The 20,677-nt window shown below is 35.2% G+C and overlaps 3 protein-coding genes and 1 long non-coding RNA gene across 5 annotated transcripts; all 4 read right to left on the bottom strand.

The window, feature by feature from the left end:
• Positions 1 to 1,057: 1,057 nt before the first annotated feature.
• On the bottom strand, positions 1,058 to 3,603 carry LOC147545347 (uncharacterized). Its single transcript, XM_086635819.1, has 2 exons — positions 1,626 to 3,603; positions 1,058 to 1,293 (listed from the first exon to the last, which is right to left on the bottom strand). The coding sequence occupies exons 1-2, from the start codon at positions 3,601 to 3,603 to the stop codon at positions 1,058 to 1,060; spliced, it is 2,214 nt and encodes a 737-aa protein (XP_086491945.1).
• Positions 3,604 to 6,269: 2,666 nt separating this feature from the next.
• Positions 6,270 to 8,198, bottom strand: LOC147545346 (polygalacturonase ADPG2-like). Its single transcript, XM_086635990.1, has 3 exons — positions 7,391 to 8,198; positions 6,969 to 7,300; positions 6,270 to 6,879 (listed from the first exon to the last, which is right to left on the bottom strand). The coding sequence occupies exons 1-3, from the start codon at positions 7,960 to 7,962 to the stop codon at positions 6,356 to 6,358; spliced, it is 1,428 nt and encodes a 475-aa protein (XP_086492116.1). The 5' UTR covers positions 7,963 to 8,198; the 3' UTR covers positions 6,270 to 6,355.
• A 4,865-nt stretch (positions 8,199 to 13,063) lies between these two features.
• LOC147545345 (uncharacterized) lies at positions 13,064 to 14,779 on the bottom strand. Its single transcript, XM_086637978.1, has one exon. The coding sequence runs from the start codon at positions 14,382 to 14,384 to the stop codon at positions 13,224 to 13,226; it is 1,161 nt and encodes a 386-aa protein (XP_086494104.1). The 5' UTR covers positions 14,385 to 14,779; the 3' UTR covers positions 13,064 to 13,223.
• Positions 14,780 to 17,790: 3,011 nt separating this feature from the next.
• On the bottom strand, positions 17,791 to 19,446 carry LOC147545344 (uncharacterized). 2 transcript variants are annotated; one of them, XR_015223885.1, is made up of 4 exons: positions 18,885 to 19,446; positions 18,310 to 18,430; positions 18,056 to 18,117; positions 17,791 to 17,962 (listed from the first exon to the last, which is right to left on the bottom strand). It is a non-coding gene; the product is annotated as an uncharacterized LOC147545344 (long non-coding RNA). The 2 variants fall into 2 exon arrangements; XR_015223884.1 differs by having other exon boundaries at positions 17,791 to 18,117.
• Between the last annotated feature and the right edge of the window lie 1,231 nt (positions 19,447 to 20,677).

Here is a 20,677-nt window from a genome sequence, read left to right as displayed (position 1 = left end):
CGGCAATCCAAAATAATGGAATGTTCCAGGTAGGATTATTAGATACGTGCGTTTCATTATGATTGTCCCTAGTCCAGGTCATTAGTTGAACAATAATTACTAATGAAGACTAGCATGAGTGATAGACATGTAGCGTTGTTTCTTGGACTATAGGAATAACGAGTATTCGAGTCGACTTCATGGTGCATAATATACTGGAAATTCACAAAGTGAGAGTACTTCAAGAGTTGAAGATATGAACGTCATAACTCTCATTTAGCAAATTGGAGAGATTCCTCAAAACATGAGTGTTCTGCTCATCTTATGTAAAGAACGTCGAACTCTGGTTCTGTTAAACGTCGCGACGTGAAAGGAGGTTATAAAAACGGAAATCGAGTTAGGCACGATAGAGAAGTTGAGTGGGAGTACAAGAATGAAAGATGTCTTCCTAAGTAAAATTAGGATAAAATATCTCTAGGCAACTTGAAAAGTAACAATTGGAAATGCATGGTCGTGCTCAAATGGATTAAGAGTTAATCATTTGATTTGACAATTTGTTCTCTAGATCAAGAAAGTCTGATGAACATGATGTATCAGATGAGATATGAAAATACATGGAAATCGAGCATTGCACTTGTTCAAAGTACAAGTGAGAGACTGAAGGATATATGTCTTCAGTCTGAAGGAAGATATCCTTCTGAATGACTGTCCTTCGACCAATATAACAATGCGTGCAATTTTACGAATAGGATGACGATGACCTTATCTGGAAGATCATCTAGTTCGGTCCAATTAGGTTTCGTAATGCTTAACTAGAAGCCGTTTACGATCGTTGGATCACTACGATTATCTACGACTAGCATACAGGGCCGTGCCTGAGAATTTGGGGGCCCAGTGCAAAAGTTTAGTTTGGGCCCTTCGTATAATCAAAATATAAAAAAATTAGGCACAAAATGATAACGAATTCAAAATAATTTGACTATAAAGATAATTGATCGTTTATTTATCAACTCAAAATGTATTATTTAATAAAAGAAAAACTCAAAATGTATTTAAAAAGTATTTGAAGCAAAAAATATTACTTAAAATTTGTTCTCCTTGCATTTTTTGAAGCAAAATCATCAACTAAATGTTCGTAATCAATCTTGTCTAAGAACCCACTTTCAATGCTGAGCAAAGCTAATCCATTTAGTCTGTCTTGCGACATGCTTGATCTCAAGTATGATTTTAAGAGCTTTAACTTTGAGAAACTCCTTTCTGCTGATGCAACTGTTACTGGTATAGTCAATAAAATTCTGTAAGCAATGCTACTAGCTGGAAAACAATTCATCTTCTTCAAAAAATCTAATACATCAGTAGCTTTCGTAATCTCTCTTGGCAAAATAGTTTGCAAGAGTTTTAACTCCACAAACAAGTCATCTGCTTCAACATCAAAATGTTCTTCTTTCTTGAAACTATTTGAAAGATTATGACAAGAAGATTTTAATTCTTCAACACCATACCCACTTAATTTTTCCGGTCTCAACAAAAAACCAAAAATTTTCTCATATTTTTGATATTGTTCAAATCTTCTCTCTAATGAACCAATAGCTTGAATGCTTGATCTACTAATAAGATGAAATAATGAACTCTAAAACTTTCTTTACCTGATGGTGGAACTAATTGTGATGATCCATCACCAGTCTCATCAAAATGTCTTTTTCGACGAATTTCACGCCTCTCAGGAAAAACTGGGTCAACTTGCATTTCAATAGCCATTCTCTTAGCATCAACCATGGCCTCTTCGAATCCGGTTTCTCTATACATCTTCAGATAATCAATCAAACCTTTTATTAACTCTATAGCTACGTCAATATGTATGTCCTTTGTCTGCAAACGTTTGCTTACCTTATTAACTGCTACCAATAAGTTGTACCAAATTGTTAGACTTAGTAAAAATTCAAAATTATCAAATTCAAATCTTGCTATTGATCTTGCCTCACTACTTATTTTAGGTTCAGTGTCACTTTCTGCGAGTTGAAGTAAAGCTTCTCTAATTTGTAGAGGTTGGGTTATGATTGCCTTAATACTTTCAACACGACTCTCCCAACGTGTAGTCGACAATGACTTCAGAGTAACGCCTTTCAAATTATCTTTTAAAATTTGCCAACGCTTTGTAGAATTTGCGAACAAAGAATAAATTCGTTGCACTACTCCGAATAAGTCTTTCGCTTTACCATGAGAATTAGCTATGTCACAAAGAGTTAAGTTCAGACTATGACAACCACATGCAGTATAGAATGCTCGCGGATTTATATTTAGAAGTCTTCTTTGTACACCGTGGTTGCACCCTTTCATATTTGATCCATTGTCATATCCTTGACCTCGCACATCATCAATCTTAAGATCTAAACTCTTTAATGCTTTTTGTAACTCTTCAAAGAGTCCTGATCCAGATGTATCATTGACAATCAAAAATTGTACAAAGTATTCTTCTATTTTCACAAGACTTGCAGACATATCAACACACCTCAAAACTAAAGTCATTTGTTCTTGATGATTGACATCAGGAGTGCAATCAAGTATAACGGAATAATATTTTGCTTCTCTCACCTTTTTAAGAATCGCATATCTAACTTTAGAAGATAATAATTGAATCAATTCGTTTTGAATACGATTACTAAGATAATGATGTCGAATTTCATTGTCTTGAATTCGACGAAGATGTTCTTTCATCAACGGGTCATGTTCTGCCAACATCTCAACAAGACCCACAAAATTTCCGTTGCATTCTTGACCAATCTTGTGGTTGCTTCCACGAAATGCGATATTATACTTCGAAAGATATTTTACTATTGAAATCAACCTTTGTAATAAGAATCTCCAATGATCCTTTTCTTTTTGAATTGAGTCTTGTATAGCTTGATCAATGGTATGCTTATTTTGAAATCGAAGCTGCAATCCAATCCAGGTGGCCATGTTAGATATATGGTCACTGCTAAGCTCATGTTCTTTAAGCCTCTCACTAAGATGTCTCCAGTCTCCGTAACCATCATTTGCTAACTGATTTTTTGAGAGTTTTTTCTTGAACAATTTGCAACAAAAGCAGAAAACTTTATCGTCATCTTTTGAGTACACTAGCCAAATTCTATCATGTTTTTCTCCGTTTGGTAATTGTCTAGTGTAAAATTTTGACGAAAAACATCTATTTGCCTTATCTTTAGGACCTTTCTTTAGTGATAAGTCTCTAATTGGACCTTTTTGAACTAATAGATCTCTCCATTTTCCAGCAAGACAATCCCAAATTTTGGGATCATAAATATTATCTGGAATTTCATCAGTTGGTTCGTCAACTGACTCATTCAAATCATGATTAGGAATACCACCGTCAAACTCTTCATCAACATCCACGTTTTCGGAACTCCCCCCATGAACCATATTATGATCAACATTACTTTCGTCTTCAACGCGAACTTCAGTTGATTCTTCATTATTTTGCTCAGCTACTGCCTCTTCAGTCAAAATCGGTTGTTGTTCTCTTATAATGAATTTATCAAGAGCTCCTCTTTGTGGTTGAATCAATTTTTCTTCTTTTTTTTTCTCTTGCCTCTTGAAATTTCCAGATTTGTGTTTTTTTGGTGCCATATATTATAACTACATGAATAAAATAGCTTATCAATAATAATATAATAAAAATTATTGAAATATAAAATCGTAAACCTAGTTGGATATTTCTTTACAAAAATTCTAAAGACTTAATCTGATATAGCAATTACAACGATTAAATTAAAGCAATTCCAAAAAAAAAGAAACGATTAAATTAAAGCGACTGATGTACCCACAATGAATTATTGTTCTAATAGTTAATAAATTAAGGTGATTTTGATGCAATTATTTCAACTTCAACATAAATTTAACAACTAAATTATAACAACAAGAAGAGAAAATAGGAAAAACGATACGTTACCCGGTGATATTTGGAAGAAGACTTAAGTAAAATAATGAAAAAATTATTTTGCACCAACAATTTATAAAAAGAAAAGTTAACTTAAAGTCTTAAACCGACAAGCCGGTTTCTAAGAAAAAAAACCGGCTAACCAATTTTAGTATATAAAAAAGCTGATTCCCTTGTAAGGAAAAGAAAGGAAAGGAAAGGAAAGGAAAGAGTAAAAGAAAATTGCCAAAAGAATCTGGAGAGAGAAAGGGTAATAATCTAGAAAAGAAAGTAGAGAGAGAATTAGTAACTAGCCAGGAAAAAGAAAGTAGAGAGAGAAAGAGATATTCTTGGCTTCTTGCGTCAATGTTAGTGGAGAGTGGGCCCCTTCATTTACTTAAATATATATACCCTGGTTTTTTTATAGAGTTTGACTTGTTCAAACTTCTTTTTTTGTTTTTTAATGGGAGTATGGGACACGGAACACAAGACTACAAGAGTATTAAAATTTTTTTTGGGCCCCTCATTTGTGCGGGGCCCAGTGCGGGCGCCCTGCCCGCACTGGGTACCGCACGGGCCTGCTAGCATAGACCGAATCCTACAACGACTTACACATAAGAGTGGTGTCTTCAACAAAGAGACTTGACTAGTGGGAGCTTGCCTATAGATGGATGTGATTCAGTCTGATAGTGCCAAATAGAAAAAAAAAACCGGGCTCGAAAGGGAAGCCCGGAAAGGTTTAAAGGGAGTTTTAGGTCGGGAAGATCAAGCCCACTTAAGGCTTGATCGAACCAGCCATAACAAGGTAATGGCCGGCCATGCCAAGCCATTAGTGGGCTACTCTGGCCGGTTACATAAGAAGGAAACCCTATATGGGAATCCCTCCCATCTAGGATTCCTTAAGACCGATTATCTTTTCTGTATCCCATATTGAAATCTAATAGGAGTGGGCCAAGCTCATTAGTGGACTACTCTGGTCGACCACATAAGAAAAAAATCCTAGATGGGAATCTCTCCCATCCAGGATTCCTTAAGTCTGATTATCTTTTCTGTAGTCCATATTGAAACCTAATAGGAGTGGGAGAAGACCATTAGTAGACTACTCTGGCCGACCACATAAGAAAGAAACCCTATATGAGAACCATCCCATCTAGGATTCCTTAAGTTTGATTATCTTTCTGTAGCCCATATTGTAACCTAATATGAGTGGGATTCTAATTAGGGTTTCTCTATATATGGACCAGTTAGACAAACAAAAAAGGTGTGGAATTTTCTCAAGGAAAATCAACTCTCTCAGACATCGTAGCCTTCATCAAGGTCCTAGCTGACTTAAAGGTAGGGAGTTCAAGTCAACCTACTCGGTGTCTCAAGGAGAGGAGCTACTCTTTTGAAGCTCTTGATCTTCCGAAAAGACAACGAATCTAGTTCGAGGGAAAACGAATAAGGTATTTTTCTTTTCAAGTTTAGTTCATTATTAATTCATGCATGTGATTCTAGAAACGTTAACCTAGTGTTAGACATATTAGATGTCCGAGATTCCGCTAACAACAATAGGTAGTGGTAAAACCCTACACCCACACCATCATTTCGAAAGTGGATGGGCGCTTGATAGTTGGTTACCGAAATGTCCATAAACAGTCTGATAAGTGACCTTAACAGTAGCGCATGAGAGAGAGAGAACGAGGGAGGAGATGTTCCCCTAACCACCGCCACAACGGTTCGAGAGACCGAATGCACCAGTACAATTTTTCAACCAAAATTGGAGAAGTGGTATGTGTTTATAGTTAAAAGGAGTAGACGGGTGTTGTGTGCATATAACCGAGTGAATAACAATTTTAGTGTTTATAGAATTTCACAAAATTCATGGGTTTGGCAGAGCTTGATTGAATATATGTTAGAATTATGCATCTATTTCTATCTCCCCCTTACTCAAGTTCTCTTTCTTTCTCTTATCGTTCCTAAACTTCACAAACAATTTTGACCAGGCAGTCTACATTCTACCACCATAGGGGGCAAAAAGATTGCAAATAGACTTATAGAGTTTTTCTCGTTAACCAATTGACAACGATTGTAAAAGACACATATATTATATTATTGTTTACTAAATAATAATTCTTCCAAGTGGAAGTGTTCTGGCACGTTCCCTCACATATAGTATTCTTTTAATTTAACATTTTTTTTGTCCCTTGGAGCGCGTGTCGCTTTTAAACATATCACGTGTGGCGGTGTGGTCTAGCTTTGATACCATGTTAAGTTTATAGTAATTCAATTTAAAACCATTTGACAATGAGTAAAGAGGACTTAAACATTGTATTCTTGGTTACTAGATCATTCTTCTCCTACGTGGGACTCTTCTCACAAATGCGACAATAGAGTAGTTAGCAATATAATTTCCATTAATCCAAAGATGACATATAGTAATTAAGGATAACAGCAGAATTGATTACATTCGCGCATTTGTCTTCAGACTTGAGGGGTAATTAATGCAGAACTGAAACTAAGTAGAGAAATGTTATTGACATTTGTGGGACTAAATTCCAAAGCATTTCTCCATTCTTTCAAGTGACCATTTTGATACCATCTCATGTTCATATTTTCGATCTCTAATCCATCAACATATTCCATTCTAATCCCAGCTCTGTTATTCACAAGATTTTGACTCATTTTTGTTTTGCCTGAATCTGGTTTATGATCGGTCATATCAAACTCCGAACGATTAAAACCAGTATAAGTAAAATTCACATTAATGAACTTCAAGTTTCTCAGAATTCCTTCACTTGAACCAGATAATACTGATCCATATTCTGTATAAGAGTCTATGTTGATGAACTGAAGGTTAGATACTGAACCCACTTTCGAATTCGATCCTTGGGGGTGAGTTATTACATGAATTGGTTCGAATCTTCCCCACCATCCTAAAAAATTGTTGTCGTCGAATAGTTGTTTGTTTATATCTATATTTGAGAAAATTATATCATTTGCACTTCCTGCATTTAAGTTTAATAAATTAGTACGATAGAATTTTGAGATGTTTAGTGAAAACTTTATTAACTTTTTAGATTATAAAGTACTATACCTTGATCGCGTATATCCAATGAAAACCCACGATGACAATCGTCAATGCTAATATTATCAAATAAAATATGTTTAAAATCGAAAGAAGAAGCTGGACCAAATTTGATAGCGGAAGATCTACTACGTAGAGAAATCTGAGTTACAGTTACGTTATATATTGGACCTGTACGAGCTACTAGAGTTATAGCATTTCCTGCATTGTCAACCCAACCATTTGAGATGATTGTATTATTCGAGTCCTCTATCAGTATACCATAGTGATTTTGAATATCATAATCTCCTTCGATTATTACGAAATCAAGTTTTGTGTTATCACATCTGACTATGTGCAAACTGCAATAAGAAAAAGTTAAGAGCGTTTTTTTAGCCGTAGAGAAATACACGTATTATTACAAAATAAGAGAGAGCGAGAGACGTACGTACTTCCAGTAAGAAGGTTCTCTGAGATCGAGGTCACGAAGTGTTATATTACTAGAATCATAGAATCCAACTAGCTTAGGTCTACAATCAAGACCAGAACAAGCACCAGTTGTGTTCCAGCTAACCATCAAACTCTCTCTTTTATCCATTTTTTGTACAAATTTTGGACCTTGTCCATCTATTGTTCCACCGAATCCACCCCCTATTATTCCAACATTGCTCACATTCTCACCCAAAACAAGGTACCATCTCTGTGAATCAGTTGGATAGTCACCAATGTTGGTACCTGCTAAAAGAGTAGAGTTCTCTTCAATTTGTAAGATTACCTCTGATCTTAGGTATATTGTCCCTGTCAGATAATTTCCCGCTGGAAATCTGACATGCCCACCGCCGGCTGCATGACAAGCTTCAATTGCGGCTTGAATGTGGTTGGTGTCATAGTGTTTTCCGTCACCGATGGCACCGTAGTCGGTAACCGAAAACATTGTGGCTTGTGGTTTGAGGGGTGAGAAAAAGGAGAGGATGAGAAATGCTGTGAGTGTTCTCATGGAAAGAAGAAGAAGAAGATGGGCCATTTTTTTTTGCCTTCCCTGCCTTCATATAAATGATCTTACTTGGTGTTTTATAGGAAGGGGAAATTATTCGGATCATTCTCATTTAGCCCCCAACAGGTTACCAACTGGTCTGTTTGGCCCAAAAACCAACTGAACTTCCGTTGATGGAGGCCTCAATTGTAGAGAAAAAGAAACAGAAGAAAACGGAAGAGAAAGAGATAATAGGAGCAAATAGAGAACTTACGAAACTGTGTGAAATGAGAATGATAAAACTGAATAAAAAAAATATTTGCCATTTTCTCACATGGCGGTTGAAATGTAGGTTAAAATTGACGAGTTAGTCACACGTTGGGGGGGCTAAAGGAAGATTGACTCGATATTATTTATGGAGTAGTTTTGAGAGTAAACTGTATTGCGATTACCATTCCTTTGAAAATCGAATCAGATTATGCCAGAGAGTATGCAAATATAAGTGGCCATCTACTTTAGGTTTCCATGTTTGTATTAGTATATGATGAGTGAGTAGTGTCAAAATGTGAGTATCGTCTTTAACATTTGTGCCCTCAATTCATCATGCTTCTCCAAATTGTAACAGTAGTTGATAAGTTTCACTTTTACCTTGTTTTGATTCAAGTAAAACAAACACACCTGTCAAAGATAATGCTCAATTAGGATGATCATCCTCTAGGAAATTTTACTTTTTGACAATAATATCCTCAATGTTCTACGAATTATCGGAGGTTAATTTGAACGGTCTAAGTGCAAGAGCAGATTAACGCTAGAGCTAGACAGATAATGTGTATTATGTAACTAAGTAGCTGCGATTGAAGCATAGTGTGCCACTAAAACACCTTAGAACTCCATAAATACTCAATTAGTTTTAGAAAATTAGTTATAAATCAAATATTCTTCTTTAGATTTCTTCACTAGGACTAAACATAGCACAAACTCAACTTAATCATGACATCATACAACAATGTCTCAATCCCCTAGTCTAGAATAGTTAGTGACCAAACTTTAGCTCCTTACATTGTAACAAAATGTGGCTTCTGTACAACAAAACTATCCAATGAGTAGAGCACAATAAAAAAAATATTGAACTCTCTCATTGTTGTCCAATGAAGTGATTTTTCTATAAATAATGAGAATTTGTAGAGAAACGAGGATTTGACACTTAAATGTGTTAGTTTGTTACTTTCGTCCTCCCTAATTGCTTCTGAGGCGTGTTTAACCAAGACATTCTTTTGTTGGGTTTAATAACATGTCGTTTTGAGCTCTAGTCCCACCCCAACCGATCTTTAGTGTAACTTATAACCTTAAGGGTATAAGATAATTTTTTTTCTTTTCAATAATTAAAATTTTGTTTCAACATTTGCTTTGGATCACAAGTTAGGTAACACAAACTTCAATGTAGAAAGTGACATTTTATTAGTTCTTATCTTCCAATAATACCATCCCACTCAAGAATTGGCAGGTGTAACTAAAAGTGGCCTAAGAGCATCTCCAATGCAACACTCAATTTACAAAACTCAATTTGACACATAGGATTACTTGAGTTTTTGACAAAAAACACTCTCCAATGCAACACTCAACTAGAGTCTCAATGTGATGTGGCAACAATAAATATTGAGATACTCAAAAGAAAACTCAATTGTTGAGTTTTCTTTTGAGTATCTCAACATTTATTGTTGTATCTCAATTGGTCCACACCAACATTTTATATAATAAAATAAGAACCAAAAGTAAATCTAAAGTAAATGTTGAGTTTTTTTGAGTGTTGCATTGGAGATGAATTTTGTATTGAGTATCTCAATAATGCAACCTAGGAAAGAGAAACTCAACTCATACTTGACACATTGGATTAATTGAGTTTTTGTTGAGTATTGCATTGGAGATGCTCTAATATTAGACAAGCCATTTGGGTAGATCCAGGCCCATCTTTTTCCTCATTTACTATCATCTATTACGCAGGAATCTTACCATTCAATGTAAAGCTGAGGAGGGGATGGGGAGGTACCAGATGGGTGAAGAGAAAAGCTAAAATCACAAAAAAATTTGACAAAAGAAGTTACCCAGCTGATGAGGCGGTTGTGGTTTGAAAGTTTGACTAAATCTGGACCATTTAGAGATGATTATCATAACCGCCACATCAGCTGGGTAACTTTCTTTGTCAAAATATTTGTGATTCTATCACTTCCGATGGGTGAATTAGCATCATGTTCAAAAATTTGTAAAGTCGAAAGCTTTGGATGTGCTCCTAAACATCTATTGCTGAGGGGATATTCTTGCAACTCTGAATGGGTTATTCCATTATAAAATTCTTCCAATGATTTTTTTTTTTTTTTGGAAGTCGACTACGATCTACGTATGTCGTAACATTTGACACTTGATACATCATAGATGTGATAAGCTCGATAACCGCCCACTCAAACACTAACAGAACCGGGCTTATAACCCAACAAGACATGGCCTAAAGCCCAACAACATTATTTACACCCTAATAATCCCAATTCAAATAACCAAAGATTCCACCTTCTCTGGGATTTGAACCTGAGACCTCCAGGGATTTCTGGAGTTTATGTCAACACCTTGGAACCACTTGGCCTACCAACTGTTGACTCTTCCAATGATTTTTGTTCAAATTATAATTAACAACCAGATCGTCAGTCTCGAAACTTTTGCTGGCAGTCAGCTAAAACTCCCATTCAAGTTAGAGAACCAAAAAGATGTATGACCTATAGTCACGGACTAAAGCAAGTGGAGTCTTCCCGACTAAGTTCAAAGTTCTTCATATTCATGGATGACAAAATATGAAAGACATTGATACCTTCAGCTCATCCTAGGAGAAACACTTTCTATTTGTCCTAAAACCAAATTGCGTTATTTCTCGAATAGCCCTCAACTTTATGACCAGCTTCATGTATAGCCCCCTACTTTATCGAAAATACTTACATGACCCCCTTTTTCAATTACTGTTATATGTTCGTTAACTAGCCATCACCCCTCTCTCTTCCATCTCGTCACCTCTCTCTGCCACCTCATTCTTTCGCCACCTCATCGTCTTCACCGTCGAATGTCAACGATCGACCACCTCATAAAGGTGTATTATCATTAACTGTACCAGAAATCATATAAGCATCAACACCAGTATTTAAAGTAACTGAATCACCAGCAGTAGTAATTGTTAGACCATACTTACCGGCACCATTAGAAGCTGAAGTTTTAATAGGATCTTTACTAGATTTCAAAGTTCCGATCGGATTATAACCTATTAATGCATGATACTGTAAGTCATAACCACTTCAACATTCGTTAATTTCGTCAAATCTGGTAATCCAGGAGCTTTAAAAGCTTCATCACTTGGTGCAAATATTAGTTAGAGAATGAGAGAGAAATTAGAGAAAGAACTAGAGATTAGTTAGAGAGAGAGAGATAGTTAGAGAGAGAGAGAGACTCGGTCTGGGTTCAAACCAGATCGGGATCTGGCTTCAACAACGTTCAAGCTAATTCCAGACCTGAATAGCAATAATATTCTTGTTAATTCCGGCTGGTACGGACAAACGCATCATTTGGGATCGAATCTGGTAACTAACTTCTTCATTTCTCCTCTTTGATTTATCGGAAATGGCTTCTATATCTTCGTATTAAGAGTATCTGAGGTTAGATTTGAATCAGATCATTAGCATTCAGGTGGATTTGAATCTCAGATTTGCGAGGGAAAATCGTTAATGGTTTAATTAATTAGAAAAATTGATTAACTTGCAGTGATTGTTTAGAAAATATAAAAATTGGCTCCACAATGCCGGTCTCATTACCATATGAGTGGCCATATGCACCGGAGCAACGCTGCTGCTGCCGCTACATTTGGGGTACTCCTGGGTTCTGCTGCGACAACTTTTGAGATGAGAGAGAGACAGATTAGAGAGACAGAGAGATTATAGAGAGATTAGATAGATAGAGAGAGATTATAGAGAGAGAGAGGGGAGATTAGAGATAGAGAGATTAGAGCATCTCCAATGCAAAACTCAGAAAAATCTCTATTCATCCTAGGTGTCAAGTTCCAATTGAGATTCGCACTCCTAGGTGGCGTTAATAGAGATCCTCAATTTTTTTGTGTCTCCAATGCAAAAATCTAAACTTATCTTATTTACTTATGTGGCATAGTTATTTTTGTAAATAAATAATTAGTTATTTTAGAGAATATAGAAGACTCGATTTCTATTGGTTGAAAATCAAATATTGATGAGTTGGACAATTAGAGATATCTCAAGAGGACACTTTATTTCTAGAGTGTCCTCTTGAGATATCTCTATTCAATCCTCGACACGTCATCTTAGAGATCCAAATAGAGTGTTGCATTGGAGATGATTTTTAAGAAAAAACTCTAAATATCCTAAGTGGCACTCGGAATTTCTAAGATTGAGTTTTGCATTGGAGATGCTCTTAGTTAGAGATAGAGAGATTTGAGAGAAGAGAGAGGAAGAAAAAGAATAGTGAGAAAAAAAGAAATTTTTTTTCATGTTTGAAGGTTTTCGGTCGGAAAATTAGTTGACCAACGACATCTGTTGGTGAAGACAATGAGGTGACAGAGAGGTGATGAGATGGATGAGAGAGAGGTGATGACTAGTTAACGTACATATAACGGTAACTGGTCATCTGAGTATTTTTGATAAAGTAAAGGTATAGGCAGTAAGCTGGTCATAAAGTCTCTATTCGTCCTATTTGTCAAGTTCCAATTGAGATTCTCACTTAAATATTCGATTCTTGTATGTCTCTAATGCAAAACTTTAAACTTGTTTTTTTGACCTATGTGACATGATTATTTTTGTAAAAGAATAATTAGTTATTTTAGAAGTACACGAAAATTTGATTTCTATTGGTTGAAATTTATATATTAATAAGTTGCACAATTAGAGATATCTCAAGAGGACGCTCTATTTATAGAGTGTCCTCTTCAGATATCTCTAATCTACACTCGACACATCATATTTGAGATCTAAATAGAGTGTCCTCTTGAGATATCTCTAATTTACACTCGACACATCATATTTGAGATCTGAGTTATGATTTTTTAACAACAGAAAAAAAAAAAAAAAAAAAAAAAAAAAAAAATTACAAAATCTTTTGGAACTTCTCAAATACTAGATTATAGATTATAGGATGGATAATAACCTTATCATAACAAAAAGGAACCTAAGAAAAACATAATCATTATAAAAGACTACCCAGACTAAACCCCTAAGTTACCCATCATAGTTGCCCTAATTTTTACCACCACCCCCTCAATTTTCCGGCGACCCAACCTTCTTCAACTCTTCACTCCCACCATCTTCACCTACCTTCTTCCCGGCAAATCCATTCTTCCCCAACATGTACTTTTTCCCATCCCGGCTTTTACCTGAAACCTGACTTCCCCCGATTAAACCAAAATTCCCTGAACCTATTTCTGACCGGAGCTCCTCCGTCGCTTTTCTCAGTAATCCATTTTCTACCTGTAAATCTCCCAAATCGCGTTTAACGGTCAACAATATAGCAGCTAGGTCAGTATTTTCCCCCAAATTATCAGATCGTTTTGTTTTGCTTGAATCTTTTGATTTCATGGATTCCGTCAAATGCTCGAACGAGATCTTGCTCATCACGAGAAAGGGTATCTTACGAATTAACGAAGACGATGATGAAATTGATGTAACTTGATTTTTTACCCCATTGACCTCCATGAAAGAATTCTTAAGCTCTGATGGAAATCTGACTCCCCATCGGAACTTCACCACTGCTTGATTTCTCACCGGCAAAATTGTTGTCGCGTTCATCTCTACGCCGTTGAATAATACCTTGTCAATCGTATTAACGGCGTTATAACCATTAAATTTCTTTCCAATAAATAACCCTTCGTTTAGATTCTGGTAAACGCCGTTATCTAATGAAACTTCAACACCGCCATTACCGTCAATTTGATGATCTTCAGTGTCTGAATCTAAATCGTTAGGGTTTGAAGGAGATACCTTGACGACCTTGGGTTGAACTAAACCAGATAAAGATTGGGTTTTTGGTAATAAAGATGAAGAAGTAGTAGATTTCTTGATTGAGAAATCCCCAAATTTAGGTTTAAAATGGAGAAAAAAATTAGGGTTTCCAGAAGACCCACCAGTACCACCACCAAGTAAATTAAATTCAGCACTCATAGACATAGGAGCAGAAATTGGTGATCCAAATGAACCAATACCAGTTTTAACAATTATACTAAAAGGATTAAAAGAATCATTAGGACGATAAGAGAATTTAAAAGAAGGACCTGATTCAAAAAAAGTACTTAAATTTAAGCTGAATTCTTTTGAATCACCAGCTTCAATTCCTGATTGAAATGGATACCCTAATACACTCAAAGGAACTTTTGCCCTAAATAATGGCTTTTGATCATCTCGGAATTTCAGTGAAGCTTTCATCTTTCTCTCTCTCTCTCGAACTTTTGCCCTAATCTGATTTGATTTTTGAGTTTGATTTTGGGGGGAGGGAGAAAGGGAGATTTTAAAGGGGGAAATCTGGTAAATCTACAAGATTACGTTATAAATTGGCTGGATTTTTTTTGTTCTCTCACTTTGGGGTTTGGTTTAGACTCATCTGACTGAAAACGTGATCCAAAATCGACTTAAATTAGATGAGTCAGACATTATAGTAGTGTGAAACAAGGAGTAAACAAAAATTTAATTTGAATCAGATCAGGTCTCGAATCAGATTTAAGATTTTACCGAAAAGAAAACAAACTAATGCAGCCCCTAGTAGGTCAGAGATAAAAAGTAGAGAGATCGCTCCTCTATTATTGTTTAAGTTAAACGAAATTGTATTCAATAAACTAATTCCCTTAACAATGAATATTTATAGGTTTGAAACCCTGAAATAATAGAAGTATAAAATTACTAAAACTAAAAAATAACTATAATTTTGAATACTGCTAAAACAATTAAAACCGGAAAACTAGTAAAAACTAGAAAATCTCCTCTAAAGCAACTAATATTCTGAAACTATTAAGAAATTATAGAATTTGAAAACTACCAAAAATAGAAAATCTTCTTTTAGGTCATCCAACCAGACTTGTCACGGTTCCATTAATTATAAAACCCTAACACTATTTTGTCAGCTACATCACAAACATAATGTTAGAAAGAAAAATGAGGATCAATTAGTCTCTATGATTTTTTAATTGGGATATATTGGAAGATATATGTGTGATTTGACGACGTGAGGTAGTAAAGTATTTTAATTTTGAATTTTGAGTATTTTGTGGATCCATTATAATTTGTCTCCTAGCTGAACTTGATAGGGTTTTTAGAGTTACATTTTGTTTCTTCTTCTTATTTTTAACTAATAAAGTTCAAAGGAATTGACAAAAATCAATCTGTGTTTCTATAATTTTTTTTTTCTCATTTTGTCTTTTTTATAAATTTCAAATTTCAGTTGGGAGGGAAAAGAAAAAGTAATCACAATTAAAATAGATCTGACAATAATAGCTTATCAATATTCTGGGTCACATGCAAATAGGTTTTGTAAAGAAAGTATATCCTCATTTGTTCACTACACACTCACACTCATAAGTCAGCCGTCTATTTACTATTGGGAGTTTTGATCCAACGACAGATACAATATCTTCTCGTGTAAGTCTACATTAAATGAAGGGTATCAGGATTATTTTAAGAATAACTTCTTTGACTTCACCTCACGTTTGATATAGATTACATCAGACGACTGACATAGAGCTATTTTTCGTGTAAATTGACTTAAAACAAAAAAGGGTATTAGCGTAAATCTATCAAAATTAGTTAGAACATCTCTACGATAACTACTTCCCACATATTTCTCTCCTTATTTTTTGTTCCACCAATTACATCTTATTTATAAGTTGATTAATATCTCTTCCTTATTTCTCTCCTTATTTTTCCTAGGGCAATTTTAGCGCCCCTCCAAAGTTTTATTGCCGCCCCTTCTCCTCAGACTCTCTCCAAGATTTGTGTTGAGGGAGGTACCACTTCAGAGGGGTGCCTTTAAAATTACCCAAACCCGTTTACTGAACCATTCAAACCCGTCTAGTTGACATCCATCCCTAGGGCCCACTTCCTCTCTCTTTTTCTAAGTTCCCTCTTTCCCCTGCAGTAAGTCGGTTTAATTAGCTTATAAAAACCCCAAACCGTTCTCTTTCCTTTATTCTATTCACCTCTCTCTTTCTCTCAATATCCACCCACCATGTTGAAAAAAAGGAAATCTAAACAATGGGAGCAGCCAAATAATAATAATAATAAGAAGGTTAGTAGTACTAGTAGTAATGGTGATGAAGATTGGTTAGTAGTTGAGATACTAACTAGGCTTCCAGTTAAATCCCTTTTCCGTTTCAAATCTGTTTGCAGAAGTTGGTGTTCTTTAATTCAGAAAGATCAACACTTTATTGATTTACACTTTACTCGTTCGAAAACACGCCTTCCTACTCGTTTATTTATAGTTGTTCCCTTACCGCCTACAAACAATCCAGAAGAAGGGCTAAAGAGAATACAGAGTTACTTGTATATGGATCCTTGGCCATATAAGGAACTCCACATTACAGCTGACCTCGTAGTGTTTGAAGAAGAACAAGTTTACTACAATGTTGGCAGCCAGACCAGTGGTAGTCGTGCCACAAAACTGAAATTAGTAGTTGACACGGTAAGGGAGATAAACTCGTCTTCTTATGATACCATTTCAAAACCTATAAACGGCTTAGTATGTCACATTGATAAGTATATAGAACCCGGTGCTCGTATATGCAATATCAGTACGGGAGAAGTATCACCTTGGTTTCGCTTGAACCATAACTCATTAACATCCAACTATGGATTTGGGTTTGATCCTGTTACTAATGAATACAAATTGTTATGTATGTGGATGGAGATACATACTCACAAGACGGATTTTATTTGTGAGGTTTTGACCATTGGGCGCCTAGGTAATAAGAATAATAACATATGGAGAAGAATCAAAGGGGTCCCATATAATGGACTAACAAATGATTCTGTTTATGTGAAAGGTGTTATTTACTGGAATCCTCCTAATTGGGTAGTGCAACCACGTCGCCTTCCAGTAACTTTTGTGGCATTTGATGTAGGAAGTGAGAAGTTCAAAACAATAACGATCCCTCATTTCATTACTAGTCACACTCAGGTTCCTAACGACCATTTCAAATCCGAAAATATCGCCGAGTTACTCGAAGTGAATGGAAATTTAGCAATGGTAGTTAGCGTGCACAAATGTATGTTCAAGATGTTTATATACGAAGATGATGGTTACAAGGACATAAAGGAGGGGGAGGAGATATGTGGAACGTCTACTAGTTCTTCTTGCAAGAAGAATGGAAGATGGAGTGAAGTAAGTAGTATCACATTACCTTTTTGTATGGGAAAGGATCACCGAATTAAGTTTCACTCTTTTGTAGGATCTGATGACAAGATTTTAGTAACATTATCTACTTTTGGTCTGGTGGAGAATAAGAAATGTCTGTCTATTTATTGTTACAATTGGAAGAAGGGTAATTGGATAGAAGTTGATGAAAGTGGAATCCCGCCCTCAGTTCCACAACTATGCCATTGTAGCTTTTCTACTTTTTGCGAAAGTCTTTTGTCTGTTAACAACAATAATGCTCTCTGACACCGCCCTAGCATAGGAATAAACTACTATCTAGAAACTCTATTTGCCTTCATTTCTGTGTTTGCATTATTATTATATCTTACTTCAATAGAACGAAAAAGAACTTAAATCAGAGAAGCTAATCATGAAGCACGTCGAGAATTGTTAATAGAACTAACTAATGAATATATTTAATCTACCACATGAAAATTAGGTCTTGCAAGTAAAGTAGATAGCAAACTCCAATTGATAGTAATTAAGAATAGAAATAAGATCTTAACAAGTATAGGCACTTCATAAATATCATTTTTAGATAACCTTACAAACACCCACAAATCGAATTCAAGAAAAAGCTAATATTTAGAATCCGTTGAGCCTAGAAATCAACAAAAGTGAAACGAATCAGTAAATTATAATACCATAAAAAAAAGTTCAAGATGGAAATTAGAAATTCTTTGGTTGTTCTTACCTATGTAACATTAAAAGCAAACTTGTCTTCTTCTTCTTCTCTCTTTCTCTAACTCTTTTGCTCTGTAAAAGAAATATAGACAACGTCAACCCTTACATTGAATTGGAGGAGAACGAAACCTTTGGAAGGTAACCAAACCATTTCTTTAGGTACTTGATTCGCTGAATACTTCGACTGAGCATAGGAACCAACCTGTATTCTCAATAGAAATTCAAATAAGGGGAATGAAAAAGTAAAGAATGAATTATTATTACCTCAATGTCCTTCACGAGAAGCTCATACTCTTGCAGTGAAAGTTCTTTTCGAAATGAAAACTCATCTTACTGTTAATATGACTTCAGCTGTTTAATTTTCCACCCTCAATTCTTATGACTCCTTCAAATTTTGGAGACGAAAAAAATGATTGAGACAAATTTCAGGAAAATAAGATTAAAAAGATAAGGGGGAAATCCAAATTACGTTGAAAGCGTGATGGGCTAATGTAACAAGGATTGTTTTGGTCACAGATGGAAGAAAGTTGAACTATCAGAACTCTTTACTGGAGTAAGATTAAAAACCTTTAGCTTAGGGTTTAGCTAAGATGAAGAAATTGAAGAAGCTGGAAATTTGTGGAAAACTAATAAAATTTAGAATCAGATAGTAAAATTACCCAAATATATATATGATTACCTCATAAGTTATATACCGCAACCTGGAAATTTTAAGTGCATAATATATATGGACAGAAAACATGTACCTTTGGCTCTTGGAGTTGGTTGCTATAGGGTAGTTAAACCGAAACCATCTGCATTCTACTAAGAAAACCATAAACCCTTTACACAAAATTTACCTGTTTATTCTGATTATGATTTCCATCTGCCAAATTTGAGTCCTATTGCTGCTGATGTTGAGAACTTTCAAGCAATTCTACAACTTTCTTAACAACCAAGATGAATAAATATATTAAAAAAGAACTTGTTGTAATAAAGAAACAACAACCATTGATGTAACAATAGAAAGTGGACTTCCACTTGAATCAACAACACCAGAAGATCGAATTTCTCACTATCAGATTGATCAAAGTGGGTTCAACAAAAGAACGTAATGGGCGATTTTCATGTAAGGTTTTAGTCGGATTAGGTTGTGAAGGGATTGGAGTGGGGTATATTGATGACCATTGAAGATAGATCAGATTTTGAGAGAAATATTAATAGATGGAGCAATATCAGAAAAGCAAATACTTTTTGTTAAGAAAGACATTGGTTATCTGTATCAGTTTGAAGCTGTTAAGCTTTTTAGGGTCTTCTTTAAGAAATTGAAGATAAAGCAATTGAAGAAGCTGAAAATTTTAACATCTTTAAGAAATTGAAGAGCCACACAGAGATAAAGGTGAAAGTTAATGTTCTTTTCAATAGTTCGGTCAGGTAATGGAGGGTCGGGACAAGGTGTCATCTTCCTAGCTGTTCTTCTCAATCATATGTATTTGTTAATGTCCTAATACCATTAGTAATATCCTAATCACATTATTCATTTGTCCTACTCACATTTTATGTAATTAATATTTCCTAGTCACATTGATCTGTTTTGTATAATAGATTTTCGAAACGTGAAACATTGTTTTAATGTTCTTAACAAAATTAGTAAAAAAATTCAAGTGCAATCCAATGTATATGGGGTTGGGCACCCAAATTTGAAATTCAAATTTCGAAACCCATTGCCAACATAGACTTGCTCCCCTTCAACAAAAAAAAAACATAGACCTTCTCCTAGCAGAGAGCCCCGCCCTCGTGGACTCCATGTTCCAAATTAGTCGTTGGGAGTTCCCAAAGGGGATCCACCCCATTTCATCTCCATCTTCTCTCTATCAATCCATCTTCTCTCTTCATCTCTATTCACCTCAATAGCTAATCCAAATCCCAATTTAAATGATAACAGTAGATTTTTTTAGATATGTTAAACAATTGTCCTCAAGTTGATTTATCAAATGATGAGGTTTAGGAAACTTTTGATTTTAGTGAGACACAACACTCATTCGTTTCTGTTGAGCGTCATAATCCAATAGATGATATTGTGCTCGTTAACGACTATTTACATATCGTCACCGATACGATTATTAGAGATGATAAAAAATGAGGTACTCTTTGAAACAAATTTAACGAACACTTTAACGAACGTACAAACCAAAGTCGTGCTTTGAAGGATCTTAAATGTTGTTGGAGTGAGACTAACAAATATCAAAATTTTATTTTAGTCGTTCTATGTATAAATTTCAATGTATTTTAATAAATTTGACTTAAAACAATTGGATATTGGATTTGAGAGCCATTTCTCCGAGTTCAGACGGTCCAGACAAAACTCTACTATGACTGTTCGGACTGGCGGACTAAATGTACGGACTAAACGAAAATTTCTTTCTCAAAATGTATGTCCGTGTCTGATTAAGGCTTTCGGACCAGTCGGGCAACGGGCGGTCGGATATCGGGTATAAGCATGAAAAGGCCCAAAAAAATACAAAATTAGAAGTTACATAAGTTACAACTTTACACTATTACAGTAGGCCGCGACTTTGGGGAATAAAGAAAATTCTCCGGGGAATAAAGCCTTTTCTTAAAATTAGTAAAATAAAATTGACTTTTATGTTTC

This window comes from Eschscholzia californica, unplaced genomic scaffold (assembly GCF_041429995.1).
Source record: "Eschscholzia californica isolate CP2 unplaced genomic scaffold, dmEscCali1.0.p SCAF_4, whole genome shotgun sequence".
NCBI classification, from domain to species: Eukaryota; Viridiplantae; Streptophyta; class Magnoliopsida; order Ranunculales; family Papaveraceae; genus Eschscholzia; species Eschscholzia californica.
This window is presented reverse-complemented; position numbering and strand designations above follow the sequence as displayed.

Excerpts from the sequence above, each read along its gene's own strand:
- LOC147545347 (XM_086635819.1), bottom strand. The coding sequence starts at position 3,603 with ATGGCACCAAAAAAACACAAATCTGGAAATTTCAAGAGGCAAGAGAAA. Across the intron at positions 1,294-1,625 it reads ACAATTAGTTCCACCATCAG|CTAGTAGCATTGCTTACAGA; the intron begins GTAAAGAAAGTT and ends ATTGTTTTCCAG.
- LOC147545346 (XM_086635990.1), bottom strand. The coding sequence starts at position 7,962 with ATGGCCCATCTTCTTCTTCTTCTTTCCATGAGAACACTCACAGCATTT. Across the intron at positions 7,301-7,390 it reads AGAGAACCTTCTTACTGGAA|TTTGCACATAGTCAGATGTG; the intron begins GTACGTACGTCT and ends TTCTTATTGCAG. Across the intron at positions 6,880-6,968 it reads ATTGGATATACGCGATCAAG|GAAGTGCAAATGATATAATT; the intron begins GTATAGTACTTT and ends ACTTAAATGCAG.
- LOC147545345 (XM_086637978.1), bottom strand. The coding sequence starts at position 14,384 with ATGAAAGCTTCACTGAAATTCCGAGATGATCAAAAGCCATTATTTAGG.